Source organism: Colletotrichum siamense (assembly GCF_013390195.1).
Source record: "Colletotrichum siamense strain Cg363 chromosome Unknown KSG_Cg363_contig07, whole genome shotgun sequence".
Classification (NCBI taxonomy): Eukaryota; Fungi; Ascomycota; class Sordariomycetes; order Glomerellales; family Glomerellaceae; genus Colletotrichum; species Colletotrichum siamense.
This window is the reverse complement of record NW_023501020.1, coordinates 146085-167087: the sequence shown is the minus strand read 5'-3', so window position 1 is coordinate 167087 and position 21003 is coordinate 146085. Positions and strand designations below refer to the sequence as shown.

The 21003-nt window shown below is 55.0% G+C and overlaps 7 protein-coding genes across 7 annotated transcripts; 3 read left to right on the top strand and 4 right to left on the bottom strand.

Moving 5' to 3' along the window:
* Positions 1 to 235: 235 nt before the first annotated feature.
* CGCS363_v010379 (putative endoplasmic reticulum membrane protein) lies at positions 236 to 1457 on the bottom strand (the record flags this gene model as incomplete). The annotated part of the gene is made up of 2 exons (XM_036642228.1): positions 236 to 844; positions 906 to 1457. The coding sequence occupies 2 exons, from the start codon at positions 1455 to 1457 to the stop codon at positions 236 to 238; spliced, it is 1161 nt and encodes a 386-aa protein (XP_036491320.1).
* An 892-nt stretch (positions 1458 to 2349) lies between these two features.
* Positions 2350 to 3727, top strand: CGCS363_v010378 (uncharacterized protein; the record flags this gene model as incomplete). Its single annotated transcript, XM_036642227.1, has 4 exons — positions 2350 to 2474; positions 2529 to 2812; positions 2866 to 3007; positions 3070 to 3727. The coding sequence occupies 4 exons, from the start codon at positions 2350 to 2352 to the stop codon at positions 3725 to 3727; spliced, it is 1209 nt and encodes a 402-aa protein (XP_036491321.1).
* Positions 3728 to 4040: 313 nt separating this feature from the next.
* CGCS363_v010377 (uncharacterized protein) lies at positions 4041 to 4995 on the bottom strand (the record flags this gene model as incomplete). The annotated part of the gene is made up of 2 exons (XM_036642226.1): positions 4041 to 4666; positions 4722 to 4995. 2 exons carry the CDS (start codon positions 4993 to 4995, stop codon positions 4041 to 4043), a joined length of 900 nt encoding a protein of 299 aa, XP_036491324.1.
* A 908-nt stretch (positions 4996 to 5903) lies between these two features.
* On the bottom strand, positions 5904 to 7811 carry CGCS363_v010376 (Ubiquitin-conjugating enzyme E2 2; the record flags this gene model as incomplete). Its single annotated transcript, XM_036642225.1, has 1 exon — positions 5904 to 7811. The coding sequence occupies one exon, from the start codon at positions 7809 to 7811 to the stop codon at positions 5904 to 5906; it is 1908 nt and encodes a 635-aa protein (XP_036491325.1).
* Positions 7812 to 11946: 4135 nt separating this feature from the next.
* On the bottom strand, positions 11947 to 13120 carry CGCS363_v010375 (uncharacterized protein; the record flags this gene model as incomplete). Its single annotated transcript, XM_036642224.1, has 2 exons — positions 11947 to 12599; positions 12652 to 13120. 2 exons carry the CDS (start codon positions 13118 to 13120, stop codon positions 11947 to 11949), a joined length of 1122 nt encoding a protein of 373 aa, XP_036491322.1.
* Positions 13121 to 14225: 1105 nt separating this feature from the next.
* ZNF207 (BUB3-interacting and GLEBS motif-containing protein ZNF207) lies at positions 14226 to 15424 on the top strand (the record flags this gene model as incomplete). The annotated part of the gene is made up of 4 exons (XM_036642223.1): positions 14226 to 14289; positions 14348 to 14446; positions 14510 to 14877; positions 14930 to 15424. The coding sequence occupies 4 exons, from the start codon at positions 14226 to 14228 to the stop codon at positions 15422 to 15424; spliced, it is 1026 nt and encodes a 341-aa protein (XP_036491323.1).
* Positions 15425 to 17268: 1844 nt separating this feature from the next.
* On the top strand, positions 17269 to 20839 carry CGCS363_v010373 (uncharacterized protein; the record flags this gene model as incomplete). The annotated part of the gene is made up of 5 exons (XM_036642222.1): positions 17269 to 17571; positions 17675 to 18108; positions 18160 to 18880; positions 18931 to 19516; positions 19566 to 20839. 5 exons carry the CDS (start codon positions 17269 to 17271, stop codon positions 20837 to 20839), a joined length of 3318 nt encoding a protein of 1105 aa, XP_036491327.1.
* Between the last annotated feature and the right edge of the window lie 164 nt (positions 20840 to 21003).

Genomic DNA, 21003 nt, shown 5'->3' with positions numbered 1-21003 from the left:
ACGTGCACCTAGCAAATTAATGATACCCAACATAGACTGCTTTCATGGAACCATTGCTTCAATTCTTTGATTGTCTAAGAAATAACCTCTCCATAAACAGAGAGAAATGTCCTGCCAATGCCAACGCCGCATGAGAATACACCTATGGTACAGACTACCACTTGCCAATTATAAGCACAGTCACTACACTCATTCCAATCCACCTTGAACTCGCAAAGCCTTATCGTCGATGGCTTTACTTCGATCTGGAGACACCAGCACCAATGACGCCAGGAAGCGGCTCCTCGCCGACGTTGAAGAGGAGAGAGATGGCGAAGTAGAGGGTGCCAATCAAAGCGATACCGAAACCAGTGAAGAGCCAAAAGGGAACGCTGACATCAACCTTGCTGCAAGCAGGTCCTCCCCAGTGGGTGACGCTGCCAGTCTTGTTGGACTTGGTGGACAAGCAGGCACAGGCAAAGCAAGTGCCGGTAGACTGACCGTCGGCCTTCTGGTACTTGTTGACGCACTCGCCGTGGCCCGAGCAGTTCCTGGTGTCCTTGACACAGGCGTCGGCCGACGAGAAGCAGGAGGGGATGCTGCCGCGCTTGATCTCGCCGGGGAAGGGGGTGGCGCTCTCGGCGGGGCTCGTGGGCGCGGGCTTGTCCTGCTTGTCGGACTCGGTCTTCATGACGGACTCGACCTGGCGGCGGCGAAGCTCCTCAGGCTTGGAAGACCAGTGACGAATCTGAGAGTTGCGGGAGGACTCGGGCATGGCAACGAGGATAGTCTCCATCTCGCCGTTCTGGGCCAGCTGGCGGAGGAGGGAAGCGTTCTCGGAAAGGGAGTTGATGATGGAGGAGTCCTGCGAATCCATTGGCATCAGCATTTGGGCATCCATCATAGCGGTTGAATAGTTAAATTACCTTCTTCACGTCGTATCTGACGACGGACGACTTGCCACTCCAGCACTCCTCCGCAAAGGGGTTGATGGCCTTGTCGAACTTGCAGCCCTTCGGGGTGACGCCGACGTTCTGGAAGTCGTTGGCCAGCAGCAGGGTGTTGGCAGCGGCGGAGGGTGCGTCGCCGACCCTGAAGCTGGGTCCAGCACCAATGGACTTTTGAAGCGCCTTGGCATCATCGCCAGTGATACCCTCGAGCATGACAACAAGCTGGGACGGGTTGGTGGAGGCGGCGTTGCTGAAGAGACCCTGGGGCGACAGGCCGAAGTCGTTCAGGTAGTTGACTGCCTTCTCGCTGGACATGGTCTCGGGGAGATCCCAGGTGCCATGCTGGCCCTCGGGGGACAGACGCTGGAGGAGGATGAGGCGGGCAATCTGTCGTGGTAATGATGGGATGTCGGAACTGGAGGTTGAGGTCTGCTTCGATTGCAGGAGATATACGTCAGCGGGCTGGTCGGAGGACAGCGCGGTCGCGACGCCAGCCAGGGCTGTCGCAAGCCCAACGGAGACCTTCATGATGTCGAACGCGGTGGATGGAGCTCGGGGATGGAATCGACGATGGGGTGTTGTTGACGGGTGGGCGAGCTTGATGCTGCAGGTGGCTGCTATCTCCAAGGCCAAAGCTGCGTCGAGTCGGCACGTAAGTCGACGGGAGCTGTCGCAGCACGTCCCAGGTGCCTGTCTGGATCCATTGGCGACCCCGTGGCGGGATCAAAGTGGCTAGTGCACCCGGCTGAACCGTTTATCCGACTGTGGCTTGACCCCTTGCCCGGGGTCCAGAGAAATGGAGCAGGGGTCGTGCTACCCATCGATGAGGGTGCCCCGTGCATTCTGAGCGTCCACACTGTATGCTGCGCTATCGGCAGGCATCCTTCAGGGGGCCCGATACACTGGCGGGGTGAGGGGCGGGAACCAACAAACACTGTGCGCCGACATGCATCTAGAACTCCGGCCGGGAACCTGAGCGGAGGCACTGCACTGGGTCGGCAACTTGGTGGCAGCAAGACACAGAGAGCCGCGCAGCGCAGCCGCAGCTGTTGTTCAGTTTGATGTTGGAGTCGCCTCGGGCTGCCGTTGCCTCTGGAACAAACAATAGCAAAAAGCTGCATTCGAGTCGCGGCAAACCACGTCAGCCTTGTTAGAAGTGCCGCGCCGTCTGTGTCACTTCTTTCATCCTCTTGTTCGCATTACTACACGGTCATCTGCCTGCCGTCCCGTCACTTCCATCCCATCCCACCTCCGCCGGGCAACCCACGTCGATTCGCATCAGTCATCGCAGCCTACCAACCTTCGTCCGTCTCCCCCAACTCCGATATCCCGACCGGTCCATCGCTGCACGAGAGGGACATCCTTTTGCTACCGAACCTAATACGGCCGCCGTCGCTCGGCGTGCCCCTCTGAATATACGATGTGGCGTTTCTTCAGGCCACGCGCCAGCACTCTCGCTGCTCGGGCGCTCGCTCCGAAGGTCCAAGGCCAACAGACCATCGTCGTCCAGAGGGTCAAGGTCACAAAGTCCCGATTCAGGGCCAGGTGCGCACCCGCTACTTCCGTTGCTCCATCGGACTACAGCTGACTTACTGCCAGGTCGTTCTTTCTCGGCGCAGGCATCTCGCTCGCCTGTTGGCAAATGTACTGGTCGACCGTCCTTAACCCATTCTTCCGACATGTCGACCGCGAATACGAGAGTCTTTCGGCCGCCGAGAAGAAGGCGCTAGATGAGGAGATGGATGAGGAGACCGAGCCTTGGTTTATTCCCTTCCCGTTTACGACGAAACAAGTCAGCCAGCCGCCGTACAAGGGCACCGACCCGGAGTGGCGACAATACGTGAGGATTAGCAAGGACAAGGAGCTCCAAAACCACATACGGGGTATGGATAATAGTCCGACTAGAATCGCGATAGATGCTGACTCTGGTGTACAGCTGACCTGGCCCACTGGGTGCGAAGCGCTGTCGAGAGGCACCCTACCTTGACGGCGAGGTGTGGCAATGTGGTGAACTTGCGGAGATACTGGCTGGACATCGATTTTCCGTACCGTCCGCCGCCAGTATACTACTCTTCTGGGTACGTTGTGCTATGGCTTGTACCCTAGACATACCGACATGCTCCGTACTAACATGGCGCAGTTTGCTGATGCAGGACGACGGACTTTATTGGTCAACTCAACCGGTTGATTCTTTAACAGTCAACAGGCTGCGCAAGATTCTCTGGCCAGAAGCCATGACACTCTCGACATGGGCCTTCACGTCGGCCCTGGTGAAGCAACACTTCGAGGGCATATCTCGCGCGCTCGGCTTCGAGCCTAGCAAGCCGATGTCGCCGTTCCCGTCATTACCAGGCGGCAATGTACAGCAGACCAAGTCTGAAGGGCCGCTCCCCTCAGCTAACAGACAGACCCCGGACGGAACTCCTGCAGAGAACGCCTCCCACGATGTCAGCAAGACTTCTGACTCACGACAATCGGGAGAACCCGAGAGTGGCGGCAGGACCAACTTCGTCAGGGACACAGCCATGTCTCACATCGAAGGCATGAAGCAGATCACAGATGGCCCTGCCCGCGAGTTCAGAAAGAAACTGGCACAGTCATGGAAGCCTACCCGATCTTACCCTCCGCGAGGCTGCATCCTGGTGTCCGGCTTTGTCGAGATCGAGCTGCCCAGAGGCTTCGTCGTTATTGACGTTTGGGGCCACTGGAATCCCAAGACGGAAAAGTTCGAACCCAGATCGACCTACATGATACTCAGAAGAATACAAATGAAGCAACAAGCCCCTGCTCGGGGCTGAGCAGACTATACAAAGGCATCTTTTTTGCATACTGGCGGCGTTGGGTTAGCGGTGAGCATTTTGTTATCTTGGGGTGTCGTCGGCATCGGTTTGGTGGCATGAAAACACCAGCGATTATCCGCATGGGGAAGGGGAGATCTGCCAGACCTTTCCGGGGCTGCGAACCTGCATTCCATACAATGATGGAGTAAGCGTTCTTCTATTCATTATCAGAGATACCATAGATTGCGTGAGGTGGGACGGTTTCAGGGGTTCAAAAGTCCTCTCACAATTCCTTCCTCATAAATTTGCTCACGCCTAGTCTTCTTGGCTTCTACCGTGCAACTCTGAATGCTGGTGGCATTTCATGTCTGTGGTCTTCTCCTGGTGCCTCGACCACCCCCGCCCCATCCATTTCATACAGATGTCGCCCTTCCAGCTCTTTCACGCCTGTGTACTTTTCCGAAGTAACTTCGCCCTGCACCTCAGCCTTGGGTTTCTTTGCGTGGCGCCGGTAAAACCAGACAGCCGCCAAAAGGGCCAAACCAGCGACAAATACACCTACTCCAACCCCGATGCCCGCAATCGCGCCGACACTGAGGCCTGAAGAAGGTTCATCGGGTTTGTCAGTTGATGTCTCTGCCGGCGCGGTTGCAGCCGCAGTCGCGAATCCTTCACTCGTGCTGGTCGCGCCCTGGCTCGCGGAGCTTATTGTCGTTGTAGCTGTTGCCGCCGCCGCCGCCGTCGTCGTCGTCGTCAAAACCTGGCCCACGGCGTTGCCAACCGTCGCGGCAGGGAGCTTGAAGACTGCCGTCGAAGTGCTGCAGCACCGTGTCTTTTCCCGGTCCGACTCGCAGCAGTATTCCGCCTCCGCGCCGTACCCCTGCCGGTCACACTCCCACACTTGCACGCCGCTGCTGCGGAAATCGTAGGCCGAGGAGTTGTCTGGCGAATCTTGGTCTATGTCCCTATCAGCTTCGTCAGGTCTTGATGGCGAAGGCGTAGGGCTTCTTACTCAGGAGACACTGCTTCGGGCACAGGTCGCTGGTCCATTGCGGGTCGGTACACGTCCCGCGGGCGTAGCTGTTGCCGCTGCTCGATGTCGTGTCGTCGAGGAGGCAGAGGCCGTTGGATAGGCACGCTTTCGATGAGCCGCAGCACATGCTCACTGGGGCGGAGACGTTACATGGCACATCGGTGCTCTGTCTGCCGTTGGGGAAGTAGCAGAGGAGCTGGGCCGTGGCCAGGTGCAGTGCTGCCACGACGATTAGAGTGCCGCTTGCCAACATCATGAAAGCTGTTTTCTGGTGCCAATGGATATATCAGGAACCAAAGGGAAAGAAGTTCTGGAATATTGGAACTTGACAGATGTGAAAGAGGATTCAGCGGCAGATTTAATCGATGGATGTTCACCCCGCACCAGCTTAAGGCTGGTGGGAATGACACCACGATAACGCTCTAGTTGGGTCTGGTGCGACTTCCGAATGATCCTTCAAGTTAATTAAAGATCAGAATTCACGTTGATGCAGGGATTCAGCGAGTCGACGGTCTGTCGTGGGCGTTTCTTGGCTAATTTGGTGGCTGAACCCCCTTCCAGCGCATGGCGCTAAGGCGGGAGAGGCGAAATCGAAGTTGATGCAGTCGCGTCAAGTTATATTCAGACATTTATCGTCAATGAATGAGTTCCCTGCTTGTATCTTTTTATATTTAATTGTAATACTTCTGTTAGTGACGACGAACCAACTGACGATGATTTTTACTGTATTGACAAAGAGTTTTGCTTGCCGGGAAGTTTTAGTTAGCCACCAGGAAATTATCTCCGATGATTTTCAACCTTGGCATATTTGATACTTCGATTAAGACGATAGCAGCAGAGAAAAAGATGACGAGGAGGAAGGATGATGGTAGAGGACGATGACAAAGGACTATGACAAAGGACTATGATGAACGGCGATGACGGACGACGATGATAATAACGATGACGATAGAGATAATAAAAGTGATCGCACGGGAAACGCAGTCGCTTTAGCACCTGTACGAAAAGCAGGGGGACTTGGTAGGATATACGATTTACACGCGTGTGCGATGGACACTATCCGGCTCGCGAAGCTTTTGAAAAACTACGTGGTTCGAAAGAAAGATCATCTCCTGGGTATCACGTCCAACTCCTTGCGCCTCCATCTCCTGGCTCCCCTTCCTATCTTCGAACTACCTGTCGCTGCTGACCTTTCTTCTTGGGGAAGAAGGTGATGCCTTGGAGTTTCGAAGCCGTTGGCGGAGCTTTCACATACTGATCTCCATAAAGCCCGACGCTTGGCTCAAGTTGACGTCTAAGAGCCAGCGCAGTAGTCGCCGGCAGACCCCATACAGAGTACCCCCTTGCCATGCTGCTCCTCACACACTCTCGCAGATGAGAGGTGAACCACTCTGCGCTCGGCTTGTTCTCGATACCCATCTCGCCAAAGAAGTCGTGGAAGTTGTCGATGTCATGCAGGCGACGGACATCGGTCGACAACTGAAGGGCTGCCCCTTGTGGTGGCGCGCCGTGGCGATCGAACAGCTCATCCCGAACCTCAACCAGGCTCTTCTCATTTGATGGTCTGGCGATGCGCCGGAAAAGCTCGGAGAACATCAACAGGCGATATGACGTCCGGCTTGCCTCGAAGGTCTTGCGCAGGCGGAATGTTGAGACCTTGTCCGGCTCCAGGTAACTGAGTTCCGCCCTGTTCGCACCTCTCTTGTCGAGCATCCAGACAACGTTCCGCGTGATGGCTTCCGTAATAATGGCCTTGCGAATCTTCTCCGTGATTGCTACATCGCTGATGAGTAGATAGACGAGAAGATGGCCGAGATTTGGGCAGGCTTCCTTGGAGGTTTGGCCCTTCATGAAGTTCTTGATCTTGGCGTTTGCGGCCCTCACGAGCGATTCGTCGCTCGTGGCGAGGCAGACAAGGAGGTGGTACAGATGGAAATAGGACTCTATTGCTTTCTCTGACGCATGGCGAAGGGTGCTTTTTCGGCTCACCCGATCATTATCATAGTCGCGTAACGGCTTTCTCAGCGCTGACTTTGCCTCAAGTTGGTTGAGTCGCACCACGATGTCGTTCATGAAGGCCGCAAGCACGTCGACAGAGGAGCGACTTGGCAGACTCGCCTTGCCTGCAATGGCATCCAAGACGGGAGGGACCTCCTCCTGGACGGATCTCCAGTGCCGGCGTGAAATGGGAAGCGGAAGCCAATATTGAAAGCGGAGGTTGTGGACGGATAGGCGAATGCCAAGATCGCGGAAGGCTGCTTGAGAGATTAGGTCGAATTCGGATTCGATTGAACGTTTTCCCTGGCCTAATACCTCGACTCCCACGCCTAGCTTTGCGTTCTGGAAGTTCCTTTTGGAAAAGAAGCACTGAAGCTCTCGCAGGCGAATCAAGTCAAAATCTGCGATAATTTTGGCGACCTTTGGCCAGGCGTGGGAGAACGCAATCAGCTCCTCAAAGTCAAGGTTCTCGAGAGTGTCCAAGATCAACTCGTCCGGCAGCTTGGAGAGGGTGCACTGAAGTTGCTGGTGTCTTTCTTGCTCCGTCTGGACGTCTTCGGTTGGGGGCTGCGCTTTCGTGGCATACCGGCGAAGTCTCCTAATATCCGCCTTGGTCTGCGTGCCGTCGAAATCACAGCGGGAACAGATGAAAGTCTGCTTCATGGCCAAGCTCTCTTGCCGAAAGTGTTTGAGACCGTACTTTGCACCAGTATATATCTGCTCGACGTTCTCGCTGTTGAAGAAGCTGAGCATCTGAATAGCGATGCCCTTGAGGGTGTACGCGGGCGTATACCCCTCGGATGTGTTGAGAATGGACGCGCAAATGTACGAGCTGAAGACGTTGGGATGGTTCATCTTCGTGTCCATCTTGATTCTGGGGGCGACAAGAGGGTATCGGTCTCCAAACTCGATGGTCATGTGGATCGGCATCCAACCCTCGGCCTGAACAACCAGGCAAGCTGTTTTAAGATCTTCATCTCTCGTTCGAAGAGAAATACGGGGATAGGGTTCGCGCTGAAGCTCGGCGATATCCTGCAGAAGGCGTTGTCGGAGATGGGTCTGGGACGCCATGACGACAGCAAACGACGACAGCAGACGAAGATAGTGGACAGCGACGACGGACGACGACGATAGACGATGACAACGAAGGCAATGCCAACGACGACAAAGACAATAAAAGCGAGTATATAGGGAACGTCAACTCTTATGGGAAGTATGGTTGGGATGTCTTTGGCGATGTTCGTTGATGGATGGAGGGTACAGCCTGCTGAGGGGAAGATGGAAGACGGATAATGGACGCTCGAAGAGAAGTGGACGTTAAATAAGGGACAAGAACATTGAGGCCGCTTGCCGAAGGTTTGTTTTGTCGGCGTGTGAGTCGAAAGGCGGCTGCTGACAGTGGAGGTCGTTTGGCCTCACCCACCTTGCGGGTTGATTGAGGCCTCAATGAGGCAGTGGCATCCTGCGCTTTGGTCCTTCCTCACGCATCTCCGCACCGCAATTTCTTTCTTGAATACAAGATCAGCAGTTTCAATTGGATCAAGACACCCCTCTGGATAGGAAACAGCACCTCTCTGATCGGAGGCCTGCCTTTTCTTCAAGTGGAAAGGCAGCGAAGCACTGCAGCCGCAATGGATGTCAGCAAGTTGGATAGCCGACACTACTGACGCAATAAGCCAACAACACCCTGCACATGGGCGTCAAAATAAGCTTAATTGCCTTGCATCGTACAGCTGATTACCAGTCTGGTATCTGTGGTGGTGGCCGCGGATCGTGATTCGTCTTCCCAGATGACTTTTACGCTGCTATTGCTCGCTTCTCACGCCAAATTCGGAGCAGCGGTCCGTTCTCCCATGTGGACTATCACGTGTTTGATTCTCATGAGCTGAATTACATCGCTGTTTTGAAAAAAGCCAGCCCCAGTGCTCATCGAGTCGTGATGCAAGAGACGCTTTGACTGATGCGGTCTATTCTCCCTCATCTTTCTATGATAACTCTTTTCCCCTCCTGAGAGATCCGAAGGTCGACGGAAGAGAATCTATATGGAAAGATAATACTCCGAGCAGCCAGCGAGCTCGTCTACCTGAAAATGAAACAAAAAACCAATACTCAAGAGCTCCCATTTGCCTATTCCAGGTCTGTGCCAGACAGCCAGGCTGAAAGCTGGCTTCACCTTCGCCAACCCCACCGACTGGGGCCAGTTTGATCATAAATTACAAGCACATGGTCTTAATTATTATCCAATGATGTTAAGGGCAGACCAGCATGTAAGGGGAGGGGAGCCAGCAGGAGATTTAGACATCGTGTCGGTCAGAGAATCAGGATCATATAAGGTGAGCGTCGGTGAGCACTGGTGGATCTCGGTAAGACTCGGTGAGAAAGTCTGCCTTCGGTCAGGCAGAATGTCTCTGTGCACGGACCACCTAAGCTGTTCAGGGTCTACCTCCCCACCCGCATCCCCCAGCTCTTCCCTCTTCCAACGTCACCTCGTCCTTCCCTCTTCTTCCTCTTCTTCGTCTGGTAGGACCACCCCGGCACAGGACTCTGCTGGAGTCCTAGCAGGGCTTCATGATACCTTCTCTCAACATCAAGCATGCGCAGATAATCGATCTAGCAGATGCGCTTGCATTTCAATTCATTTCATTTCTGGGCCAAATGGTTTATTCCTCCCTTGACTTACAAGCAACGTCGTGATACTGTATTGGTAGCTCTGCATGCGTGCGGACACTGCGAGCATCGACGACAGCGACGACTTCACTCACGATAATTTCCAAGGCATCACTATCAAGGCTTTTGGTATGAACATACTCAATTCGTTAACTTTGCGATTTCCAGACGGTTCCTTTCAAAGGAGTTGGTCAAGGTTCATCATCTCCAACGCCCAGCGCCAAATCGATACCATCGTCACATTAGCCCAAACCGCCATTGGCTCAGCATGTTTGCATTGGCTGAGCCATTTTCATCAATACAAGTAGGAAAACAGCAAGATTATCCGCTAAACAACATCGTCACCAACTCCAAACCACCGCTCAATCCCTCAACGTCTTCCTCCTGCCTTCACCCCAGCCATATAAGCCAAGGCATCGTTCACTAGAGTAATGGTTAGTCGCAGATCTACTGATGAACACCAACAGGTGAGATCGTGAGGTGCGGGGTAGTGCTTACGTTGTGAGTCGACCCTCTCTCGGCCAGCGAGGTACCACGTCTCGTTGACCCTGTCCTCTTCCCTCTCGTCGCCCACACAGGGGAAGAATTGGACGTCTGTTGAGAGGGGAGCGAGGTCTGGTGTGCGAAGACGGGTAATTCGGGGTGCCCGTGGTGGGAGCGCTGCTTCGTATGGCACCAGAGCGGGTTCCAGGGTGTCATCGGGGAAGAGGATGAAGTCGTCCTCGGGTGCAGCCGAGAGGTCCTTGGAGTCGGGTCCATCATCAAAGAGGCGAGCGTCATGGAAGCGATGAGCCCGAGGGAGATGGGCGTCGTGGTAGCTGCTTTGGTCACTCCATGACCCGATTGCGAGGAGGTTGCTCTGACTCCGGTCGCGTTTGTGCGATTTGCTGGTCCTCTGGGGTGTCCGGGGCTTCTTACGAGTTCTCTGGGTGCTGTGGGAGTACTCCTCGGTCATGTGACCCGGAAGAAGGCCGGGTGAGTAAGGTTCTGAGTGGAATCCGCGCGGCGAGGGCTGGTTGGGCGATGTTGGTGTGAGCTGACCGCGAGGGCTCAGGAGGGCAGGCGAGGTGGTGAAACGGTGAGGGGAAGTGTTGCCCTGCGATGACGCCATGCTGTAGTCCATTTGAAGCGAATGGCGAGTTGGTGATCTGAGGTGCGGTGATTTTGTGGCCTCAGAGCGAGACGAGAGGGTGACGGGTGCGAGTGCCATTGTTGGGTGAGTCCTGTCTACTGATGAGCATTGTGTAGTAGAGAGAGGAAAGTGTTGATTCTCATGATGGATGGTGATTACCTGGTGGTATATGTGGGAGTATGAGGAGGAGTGGTCGAGATGAGGTGGTGAGGGCCTCCAGTGAGGTGGGAAGGAAGCCCGGTGGAGGAGGAGGGGCAGCTCCAAGTGGTAGCTGAAGGGGATTGATGGTGTTGAGTGGTCTGGGCAAGGTGCAAAGTGATGGCCAAAGTTGGTTTTGGGTGCCAGGAGAAAGTTCTCTGATAAAAGTGAAGAAGCCAGAGGAAGAGGGAGAGGTTGAGGAAAGGAGGGTGGTGGGATGCCAGCGGGTTTTATGTGGTGAGTGTCCCTGCTGCGCACTCTCCTCGGTATGGACCAATGAGACTGCAGGATTCCACTCACCCCCGTTGAGCACGTCGTCCCGACCCGACACACCTGGCCTGCACTACCCTCCTCTTCCTTCTGATGGTATTCAAGTTGGATATCATCACCAGTTCGGTCTATTGGAGTTCACCGAATCAATGCACTTGCTCGCAGGGTTCAGGGAACGTCGTTGGATGATGCTGGAAGCTATTGGTGAGCCTTGGAGCAAGTGCGTCGAGGCCGGCGACGGTGATGACTTCTTTTTCTTTCCGTTGTCAAGCCCGTCTTTGATAACATCCCAAGTACCTTCATGTGGTCTCGGGAGATTAATCATGCTGTCACTTCTTTCACTCGTCTGGATCTTGGGCTGTCGTCTTGGTGTCCTCGAAGAGCTGCAAGTCTGGCAGGTTCATTGCGAGCATTCCAAACCTCTTGCTTTTGGCTTGAAGGATCATGCGAGGGAAATCGAGTGATGGAATCCAATGGATGGCAATGCTCGTCAATTTCTGCATTTGATGGTGGTCCCGAATGATCTCTGCGATGCCGTATGAAGTAGATACGGAAGATGTGGTGTCATGTGACCCTCTCACTGCACTCTTCCTCAGAACCTGCCCCGTGCACCCTCCCGCCAACGCCCCGTTGCCTCCCCAGCTTTCATCCCCCACTTGCCTCTCGTCCTCGCCTCTTCTACTCATCCTTCATACTCATCCCTCCTGCTCGCCTAATCCATTTCTCTCCCTTCCAACCCTTCTCAGCCGTCACTATCGATAAGACTATGCCCTACTCCCCGAACCTATGTCCCACCATCCAGCTATCAGAAGTCGATCAGGCCTCTCAGCATCCCCTTCGTCTCTGCCAATGTTACCTCGTCATCCCAACATGATCCCCAGCTCGCCAGCCGAACGTCAGGCTTTCTGCATAGCTTTCCTCTATCAAGACGGCACCACGTCAGAAGCTGTGAAAGCTACTGGCGCCGACGTCCCAGTCAAAGTCAGGCTGACGTCCCCCCTCCCACCTCCACCACCAAAAGTCCACTCTCGTAAAGAAGTTGAGCTTCTTGAGGCGCTCCGAGTCCCAGAAGAAAAGCCCAAAGAGCCGGCAGTTGGTCATGCGCAGGTCATTGTTGGCGAACCCGGGGAACCACTGGTACGCCCAAAACCATGCCTCTTCGGGCCCCTTGTCGGTGTCATCGGTGACTATGGATCGCCGCATGTGTTCTTTCCACTCTTCGGGCGTCCATGCCGTCACGGCTTTCTCGATTGGTAGGTCGAGAGTGTTTAGCTCGTTGCATTTGTCGACGGCGTCGGAGAACCAGACGTAGATGTCGCCGACTCGGTTGTAGCTAGCATAGCGTGGTTGCTGCGGAAGAGAGGCGAGAAGCTGATAGAACTTGGTAGCAGGCGTCATGGAGACTTTGTAAAGGAACTTGATTCCGAAGCACAGGAGTCTGGCTTGGTTTTGCTTGATATGGCAGTCGCCCCGCTCCAAGTTTGGTGGGAGGATGGGGCCGGTCCAGTAGACCACTTGGGCTCCGTTCCTAGGGCCACAGTGGTGCTTTGACAACGCTTCCAGCTTTCTTAACTCCACGAGAGCATGCAATGCTGGAGGCGCAAGTCAGACATAGTGGAGATATGACGGGGAGATAATGCTTACGGGGTCCGATGACTGCAGCTGCGAGGTAATCTCTCACTGCGACGAGCTGCTCCATCTCCCAAGGCGAGAGATAGTCAAAGAAGTGTGCTCTCTGGAAGTTGACGACGTCAAGATTGAACCGCACCACTTCTGGATCCTTGAACAGGTTGCAGTAGACCTCGAAGCGGTAGAGTGCCCGTTGGAAGCGGGCCGTTTCTAGTGCAGAGGGCTGATCCGCTACCGGGGGAGGTTGTGGCCAGTCTCGGCGGTCGCTTGCGAGGCCTACTTGTTCTTTGGTAAGACGCTGCAATGCAAAGTCTTCAAATTTTGTTGTGAGATGAAGAGCACATTTATGCAGATCTGACAAGGCGGCTCCGTCGGCGAGGCTAATTTTGTGCGGGATGAGCGGTCGCTCTTTGACGTATTTATCGCTGTACTCAACGACAAGATTGAGGTCTTTGGCATCAAACTTTGAAGATTCGAGGGCCATGATTGTGTCTGGCAAAACCCGTCGGTCGATTTCGTTTAGAATGACCTGACGACAAGCTGAAGGGGCGCAACGAAGCCATGTTGGAGAAGTAAGGGCTGCATTTCTGAGAGAGCTGAAATCCGGGAGATGGGAGAGCACAGTGACCCAAAGCTCATCTGGGAGTGCGCTTCTCATCGTTTCGGCCGTCATCGTTTCTCAGATAACCCGTGATAGATGTTGCGATGAGTCTAGTGAGCCGCCGAGAATAATGAAAACCAAAGCTTGGGAACTTCCAAATTTGGTCAAGAAAAAAGAGAAAATGAAGTATGAGAAGTAATGCAATGACCAAGTGCCAGACTTAATGATTTAAAGAAGGGGCTGGCAGCATGTGAAGTGAGCGGGGCTTGGCGCGGTGTCGTTCTTCTGCTAAAGAAGTCCGTCTTATGAAGTTGCGCCAACGGAGCCCCTGATTGACATGCACTGTCGAGATTGTGGAAATCAAGCACCAACTGAGCGGTAAAAGTTACCCTTATGCCGTTTGGTCTTCGTTCGCGACCGCAATATGTACACGCAAGCAAGACGAGAAATGTGAAAAAAAGAGGGCAGATAAGCCGGGTATTTGGAAGAAGTGTCGTCGTAGGATGGATGATACTGCGCCGCGCCTGACCCCCCGCGGATGGGTCAAGTCCGCGACGTGGAGTGCCGTGTGGGTACTCGACCGCTGCTGCCGCTGGAAAGTACCCGCACGCCATCGACTCTCCGAACACTCTGAAACGGTTGTGGCACAGCTTCGGACGCGGCTGTGTATCTGTGGCTTTCCTCACTAGCCACAAGTTCCCCTCCAGCCACAAGATCGAAAGAATGTGGCTGATGGGCTAATCCATATTCGGCTAGCGCTCAATTGCTCTCAAGTCCTGTCGGCGGTGCTTGCGAAGGTTCAGCGGATTGATTGCTGGCCAGCAGCTCCCGTCGCGCGTCAAATCCCTTCTCGGCGCCTGCCTTACGGACCTCTTCGCGAACGTCACCTCAACAGCCGCATCCCATTTCGCGTGGCCAAGTCGCGCATTCACGAAACGACGACCCATTCGAGCTTCCGTTATTTGAATATCGATTCCGAATCGCCGCGATGGGCAAGAAGCGCGGCCACCCCGACGTCGAGGACGTCCTATCTCGACCGTGGTGCTACTACTGTACGCCCAGCTCATGCTTGCTTCCATTGCCTGGATGCCCATGCTGACTTGTTACCAGGCGAGCGTGATTTTGAAGATCTGAAGCTTCTCATTTCTCACCAGAAGGCCAAGCACTTCAAGTGCGACCGATGCGGACGCCGTCTGAACACAGCTGGAGGTTGGTTGAGCTTGCGCCGTCGCCTGCAAACTGTCGCAAGCTAACGTTTTTTTTCTTCTCCAGGACTCTCCGTCCATTTGAACCAAGTCCATAAAGAAACTCTTACCCAGGTCGAGAACGCGCTGCCCAACCGCCAGGGACTCGATGTCGAGATCTTCGGCATGGAGGGTATCCCCCAGGACATCCTGGACCAGCACCGAAACCGCATCATCCAGAACTTCTACCAGGCCCAGGAGGATCGCCGTATTGCCACTGGCAACCCTTTGCCTGGACAAGCAAAGCAGCCGCGCAAGAAGCTCAAGGTTGAGACACCTGAGGAATTGAAGGCGCGTCTCGCTGAGCACAGAGCAAAGAGGGCCGCTGGGCAAGTTGGAGGAACCAGCGGCAGTCCCGCCAACGGCGCCCCTGCGAGCGCAAGCCCTGGTGCATTCGTATGTGAAACTATCCTGTTGACGGCAGACTGTGTTCTAACAAACCTTGCAGAACAACTCTCCCTACCCCCCACCCCAAGCACCGTACGGCGCTCCTCCCGACCAGACCTATCCGCCTGGAGCTGCACCTGGCGCTCCCCAATATCCCCAACAGGGATACCAGTCCGGTAACTACAATGGCTCTTCGCTGCCGGCGAGGCCATCAAGCGGCCCGCAGGCGGCTGCCGGTCTTCCGCAACGACCGCCTCAGTACGGCGGCCAGTTCTGGAATGGTACGGGCGCTCCGCCTCAATACCCTGGCGCATCGACTGTCGATGAGCTGGTATCGGGTGCGGCACAGCACGGCGACGAAATCGACGAGCTCATTCGCCGGGCCGAGTCTGGCATAAAGGCCCCGAAGCCGGAGGACGAGGAAGCCGCTGGAGAAAAGAAGTCGAAGAAGGACAAGGAAAAGAATGTCAGGATGGTTTACGCCGATACCGAAGTCAGTCCGGAGGAGCGGATGGCGCAATTACCCAAATACGCCTGGACGCCGGTTGCCTCGTGATCGATGGCCCTTTTCGAGCTGGACGTCGGCCGAAGACACGGCGGTCTCAAAACGTCCGACCTGGACCTGCGGCCCAACGATGTTTCCATGCGAGATTGCGAATTTCTATACTCGGGGCAAGGACGGTATCCCATCGGAGCGGAGTTTCAACGGCGTAGCTGGATTTAGGTTGTACGTAAAATGTAAGGGATGCACTGAAAATTCCGTCATTGTACTCGTCGCAAGCCATGGCGCTGAACATGATTGCAGATTTGGCGCTTTAGATGATAACTTTTTTCGTGAACGCGCCTCCGGTATGCATCAGTCAGGACTTGACAGCCACAAATTGAAGGAGAGCGCTCTAGTCAATCTTTCTCGGCCATCTTCATTGGAAGCATGAGCATAGGTTAGTCTTGCGATTCTCTCCATCATCAACAGGCACATCAGTTAGATAGCTGTGAGCGCGGCACTCTTGACGATGATCCCCAACCTTAGGAGAGACTCATACGCAGCACTTTTGTTTTCGATGTCATGGACGTCTGAAAGAGATCACTTTCTCTCGGCTGAGGCTCGTACGCCCTTGCGCACGGCTCACAGCTTTTTGCCAGCAGGTTAGTAACAGCAGATAAGAGCCGCAACATGGATGTGAGGGCTTCACGTGGCCAGGCCAGAGCTCAGACAGCATTCCCCTGCCAACATCATATCGCGAGTCATTATGAGGGAAGGTCAGTAGGTCAGAGAAGCTCAAAGGTTCGTTCGACAACGTTTCGAAGTTCAAATGTCTGGACGGCTCGTACGCATTGCCTCATCTTCCCAGTGCCAGGGCGCCATGTCCCAGAGCCGGGTAATAAGCGGTCGGTACTCGGAACGCCGTGCTTGTATCCGTACACGCCATCAGGCAAATTCGTGGAGATGGCTCGCTTTGCGGCTAAATGCAACCTCTCCACTTTGGGTGCCACGGGACTGCATTTTCCCCGCAGTCGCTTTTGCCGTCCGGGCCACGCCGTTCTCCAAATTGACGGCTTTTGGGGTAGTTTGCTCGTCGTCGTTCGTTCTCATGTTTGTTGCTTCTTGAGTTCTGTACTGGAGTCTTGGCTTCTAGCTGGATGAATGATCCAAGTAGCCACGATCAGCCCAACCGAGTCTTATGGCCGATGCCACAGAACAAATGACTTCGACCGGCGAACACCTGTAGCTGTATTGGCCAAGGCGTGGGTAAACATCCATTGCCGGTAACCTGTCTCGTTTCGAGCCGGTGCGCCGTCCTGCGGGGAAGCTCGACTCAAGCATCTTGGAGGTTGGGGTTTTCCCAGTCCTCGTGGAAAGACGGCTTTTCTTCCTACAGGGGCCAAGAAGCTAAGACGCCCCCTCTCCGGCCCGTCATCGACGCTGCTTGGCTTCTCTGTGGCCCTCTTTAACCGTCGGTCAGGCACGATCATCCCATGTAAGAAGAGGTCTCCAAATGTCCCTGCGTGCGAATGCCGCTCCATCATTGGTGGCAAGAGGACTTATTGTGTCTGTGGTGTCATAATTGGTTGCGCGAACACTTGGATACTACCAGGCCATGCCTGATCAATCTACTTTTCCCCATGGAAGCATCATCCCGGCCTCGTTCTCCAACCGTTCCTGGCCTGAGGGTCGTATCGTGCCGGTCAATTGGGTACTCAGCTGCGTCCGTATAAGAGCTCGAGCTGTTCCCCAGGTTTCTCCTGTGATGTGGTTTGTCCCGTACCCTGCTTTGCGCCTCGCGTGCGTCTCTCATCCTGCCTTTGTGACCTCCTAGCTGTGGGCAGAGGTTGTCTTTCATCAAGCAGAGAGGCCGCTCTTCGCTAGCTTCTTTGCGACCGGCCGGTCGGGCTTTAATCATGAAGCCCATCTCGTGGGCGACGCTTGCGACCCTGGCACCTCTGGTGTCAGCTTTGGGACAGCAGGCCATCGTGTCGTTCACAAGCGGCGACAACACATTCCAAATCGCTGGAGGCAACGTCAAAGCCGGCCAGATTCTCGTGTCGAGCGATGACTACTGGGGCGTCATTCGAGCTGCCGGAGATTTGGCGGTAGACTTTGGTCGCGTCACCGGCACGAATTACACTCTCAGCAACGGAGAGGGCGGTGCGAAACCTGCCGTCTACAGCTACGCTCCTGTCGATGTGAGCAACAACACCATTGTAAGTTCTGTCACCAACTTCAGCAAGTCTTCTGAATCGTCCAAAGACGCAAGCGGCTTGACTAAGACCCTCTGACCCAAGATGGAATTACTGACTGTGTTAGTACCGTGTTCAAGACAAGCAATCCTTCGACGGACCCAAGTACTCCGACCCGGCCCCGGGCAGCACCGTCATCATTGCCGGTACCATCGGACACTCAAAGTACATCGACGACCTTGTGAAGACTCAGAAGCTCAATGTTAGCGAAGTCGACGGAAAGTGGGAGGCTTTCGTGAGCCAGTTGGTCGATGAGCCTATTGCGGGATGCTCCCGCGCGCTCGTCGTTGCCGGCAGCGACCCCCGCGGAACCATCTACGGCATCTACGATGTAAGCGAGCAGATTGGCGTCAGCCCTTGGTACTTCTGGGCCGATGTGCCGACGAAGAAGGCCAAGGAGATTTACATTCTGCCCGAACGCAAAGTTCAAGGTTCGCCGTCGGTCAAGTACCGTGGTTTCTTCCTCAATGACGAGCAGCCGGGACTTTCCAGCTGGGTCTCGTAAGTACAAACGGCCCAGTTGTCTATCGATGGTTGCTAACGAAGAGACAGCACGCAATGGAATGATACTTGGAACAACGCCGCGGGGTACAACCACCAGTTCTACAGCCTGGTGGGCGAGCTTCTGCTCCGCCTGCGCGCCAACTACCTCTGGCCGACACTCTGGGGCAGCATGGTCTACGTTGACGACCCGCTGAACCAGCCACTTCTCGATGCATACGAAGTTGTGCTCGGCGGTTCTCACACGGAGCCTCTGATGCGTGCTCAGAATGAGTTCAAGTCGTTCTACCAAGGCCAGTGGGCCTACAACCTCAACAACCAGACCATTGACGAGTACTTCAAGTACGGTGTTGAGCGTGCCAAGCCCTATGCTCGCAACAGTCTGTGGACCATGGCCATGCGTGGCACTGGAGACACGGCCATCGAGGGCGACTTGGGTGTCGAGGGCATCATCACAATGCTGGAGAAGCTTGTTGCTAACCAGCGCAAGATCATTGCCGATGGCCTCGGCATTCAAGATGTCTCGACTGTTCCGTCGCTGTGGTGTCTCTACAAGGAGGTGCAGTCGTACCAGGAGAAGGGTCTTCATGTACCCGAGGACATCACTCTTCTTTGGGCCGATGACAACTGGGGAAATGTCAGAAGACTGCCTCTGACCAACGAGACTGATCGCAGCGGTGGTGCTGGTGTCTACTACCACTTTGACTATGTCGGTGATCCGCGCGACTACAAGTGGATTAACACGATCCAGTTGGAAAAGACGGCGGAACAGGTAAGACTCTCCGCGTTATTGTCTTGTTTGAATTCGACTGACTGAAGTAGATGTACCTTGCCTACGCGCGTAAGGCCGATCGTATCTGGATCGTCAACGTGGGCGATCTGAAGCCTCTCGAGATCCCCATCAGCCACTTCTTCGACCTTGCATACGATACCGAGAAATGGGGCCCTGACAACACGCAAGGATGGCTGAAATCCTGGGCCGACCGCGAATTTGGGGCTGACCACGCGGCGAACATCACAGACATCATGACCCGATATGGAATGTACGCTGCTCGCAGGAAGTACGAGCTGGTGGAGCCTCAGACGTACTCGATCATCAACTACAACGAGGCGGACGCTGTCTTGGAGCAGTGGGCTATCCTGCACGAGCAGGCCTTGTCTGTGTATGATTCCCTCGAAAAGGAGTACCAGGCCGCCTTCTTTGAGATGATCTTGCATCCCATCATGGCGGGAGAGATTCTTCACAAGATCCAGATTAACGGGGCCAAGAACCAGCTCTATGCCGGGCAGAAGCGAAACCTGGCCAACGATGTGATTGACCAGTCGAGAGCTCTGCTTGCGGCCGATGCCAATCTGACCATGAGATGGAATGACCTGCTCGACGGCAAGTGGCAGCACATGCTTGACCGTAAGTGAGCCTAGAAATCTGATGCGAGACCGGCACTGACGAGTGGTAGAAACCCATCTGGGATACGATGGATACTGGCAGCAGCCCATGCGAAACACTCTTCCGGATATGCGTTTCGTTCAAACCGCGTTTCCATCTCTGGGCGGCCAGATCGGCGTCGGCGTCGAAGGATCCAACGCCAGCGTGCAGGGAGACGACAAATGGCACACCAACTCCGCCAACGATCTCTCCACTCCTCCACTTGATCCATACGGTGCCGCCACTCGGTACTTTGAGATCTTCACCCGCGGCAACCAAGCTTGCGAGTGGAAGGCGAGCCCGTGGCAGCCGTGGGTCAAGCTTTCGCAGTACAGCGGCGCCGTCGGCGGTGACAACGGCACTGACGCCCGTGTCTTTGTGTCCATCGACTGGGAGAACGCACCCAAGGCCCCCAACACCACGCAGGTGTACATCAACGTGACGACCCCGTGTCGCGGGATGGAGAGATACGCTGGCCAAGGGCAGAGAGTCATCGTTCCCGTTGCCAACCGCGCCGTTCCGTCAAACTTCACCAAGGGTTTCGTCGAGTCTGATGGGCATGTGTCCATCGAGGGTCCCCATTACCAGAGCATCGTGCCGGCGAGCAACAACGCGAGCAACAGCAGCCTCAAGTACCACACCTTTGAGAATTACGGCCGCACTCTCGGCGGCGTCGGCTTGTACCCTGCCAACGCGGAGAAGGTCAAGCTCGGGGAGGGCCCAGGCCTGGAGTACAACATGTACCTCTTCACCAACACCAGCAAGGCCAACGTCACGCTGTACCTCTCGCCGTCTGCCAACTACCTCGGCGACGGCAACCCGCTTGAGTATGGGATCTCGCTGTACCCCACCGGCGGCAGCGAGCCTGAGCCCAAGAGGGTCCAGCCGGTTGGCAAGACCGAAGGCGCTAACATGCCCGACGGATGGGGCTATGCAGTGGGCGACGCCGTCTGGGGTCTGACTGGCAACTACACGACGACGTCGTTCAACGTCACCCAGGAGGGCGCGTACACGCTGCGTGTGTGGGCTCTCATGCCAAACATCATCGTGCAGAAGGTCGTGGTTGACCTCGGCGGCGTGCGGAAGTCTTATCTCGGACCCCCGGAGAGCTTCCTCGTGGGCCGAGACGAGCAGGGCAAGTACAACCAGACAACGTTCAGCAGCAGTCCTGGCGTTGTGGGAAGTGACGCGACGCGACTGGCGCAGAAGGCAGACAAGAAGAGCATAGGCACGAGGACGTGGGCCAATAGCGCTGTGACATGTGTGTTTGCTGTGGCTTTGGGTGTTGTCTTGAGCATGTTCTAATGTTGAAGGATATGAATGAATAACTTAGAAAGAGATAGTGTTTAAACAAAGACAAAAATTAGTCGTCACATAATTCTCCAGTATAAATGAAAAATTCAACCGTCATCGTATTATTCACATTCTGAGGCACTAGGCTACCCACCTTTTTTCACACCAGACCTCAT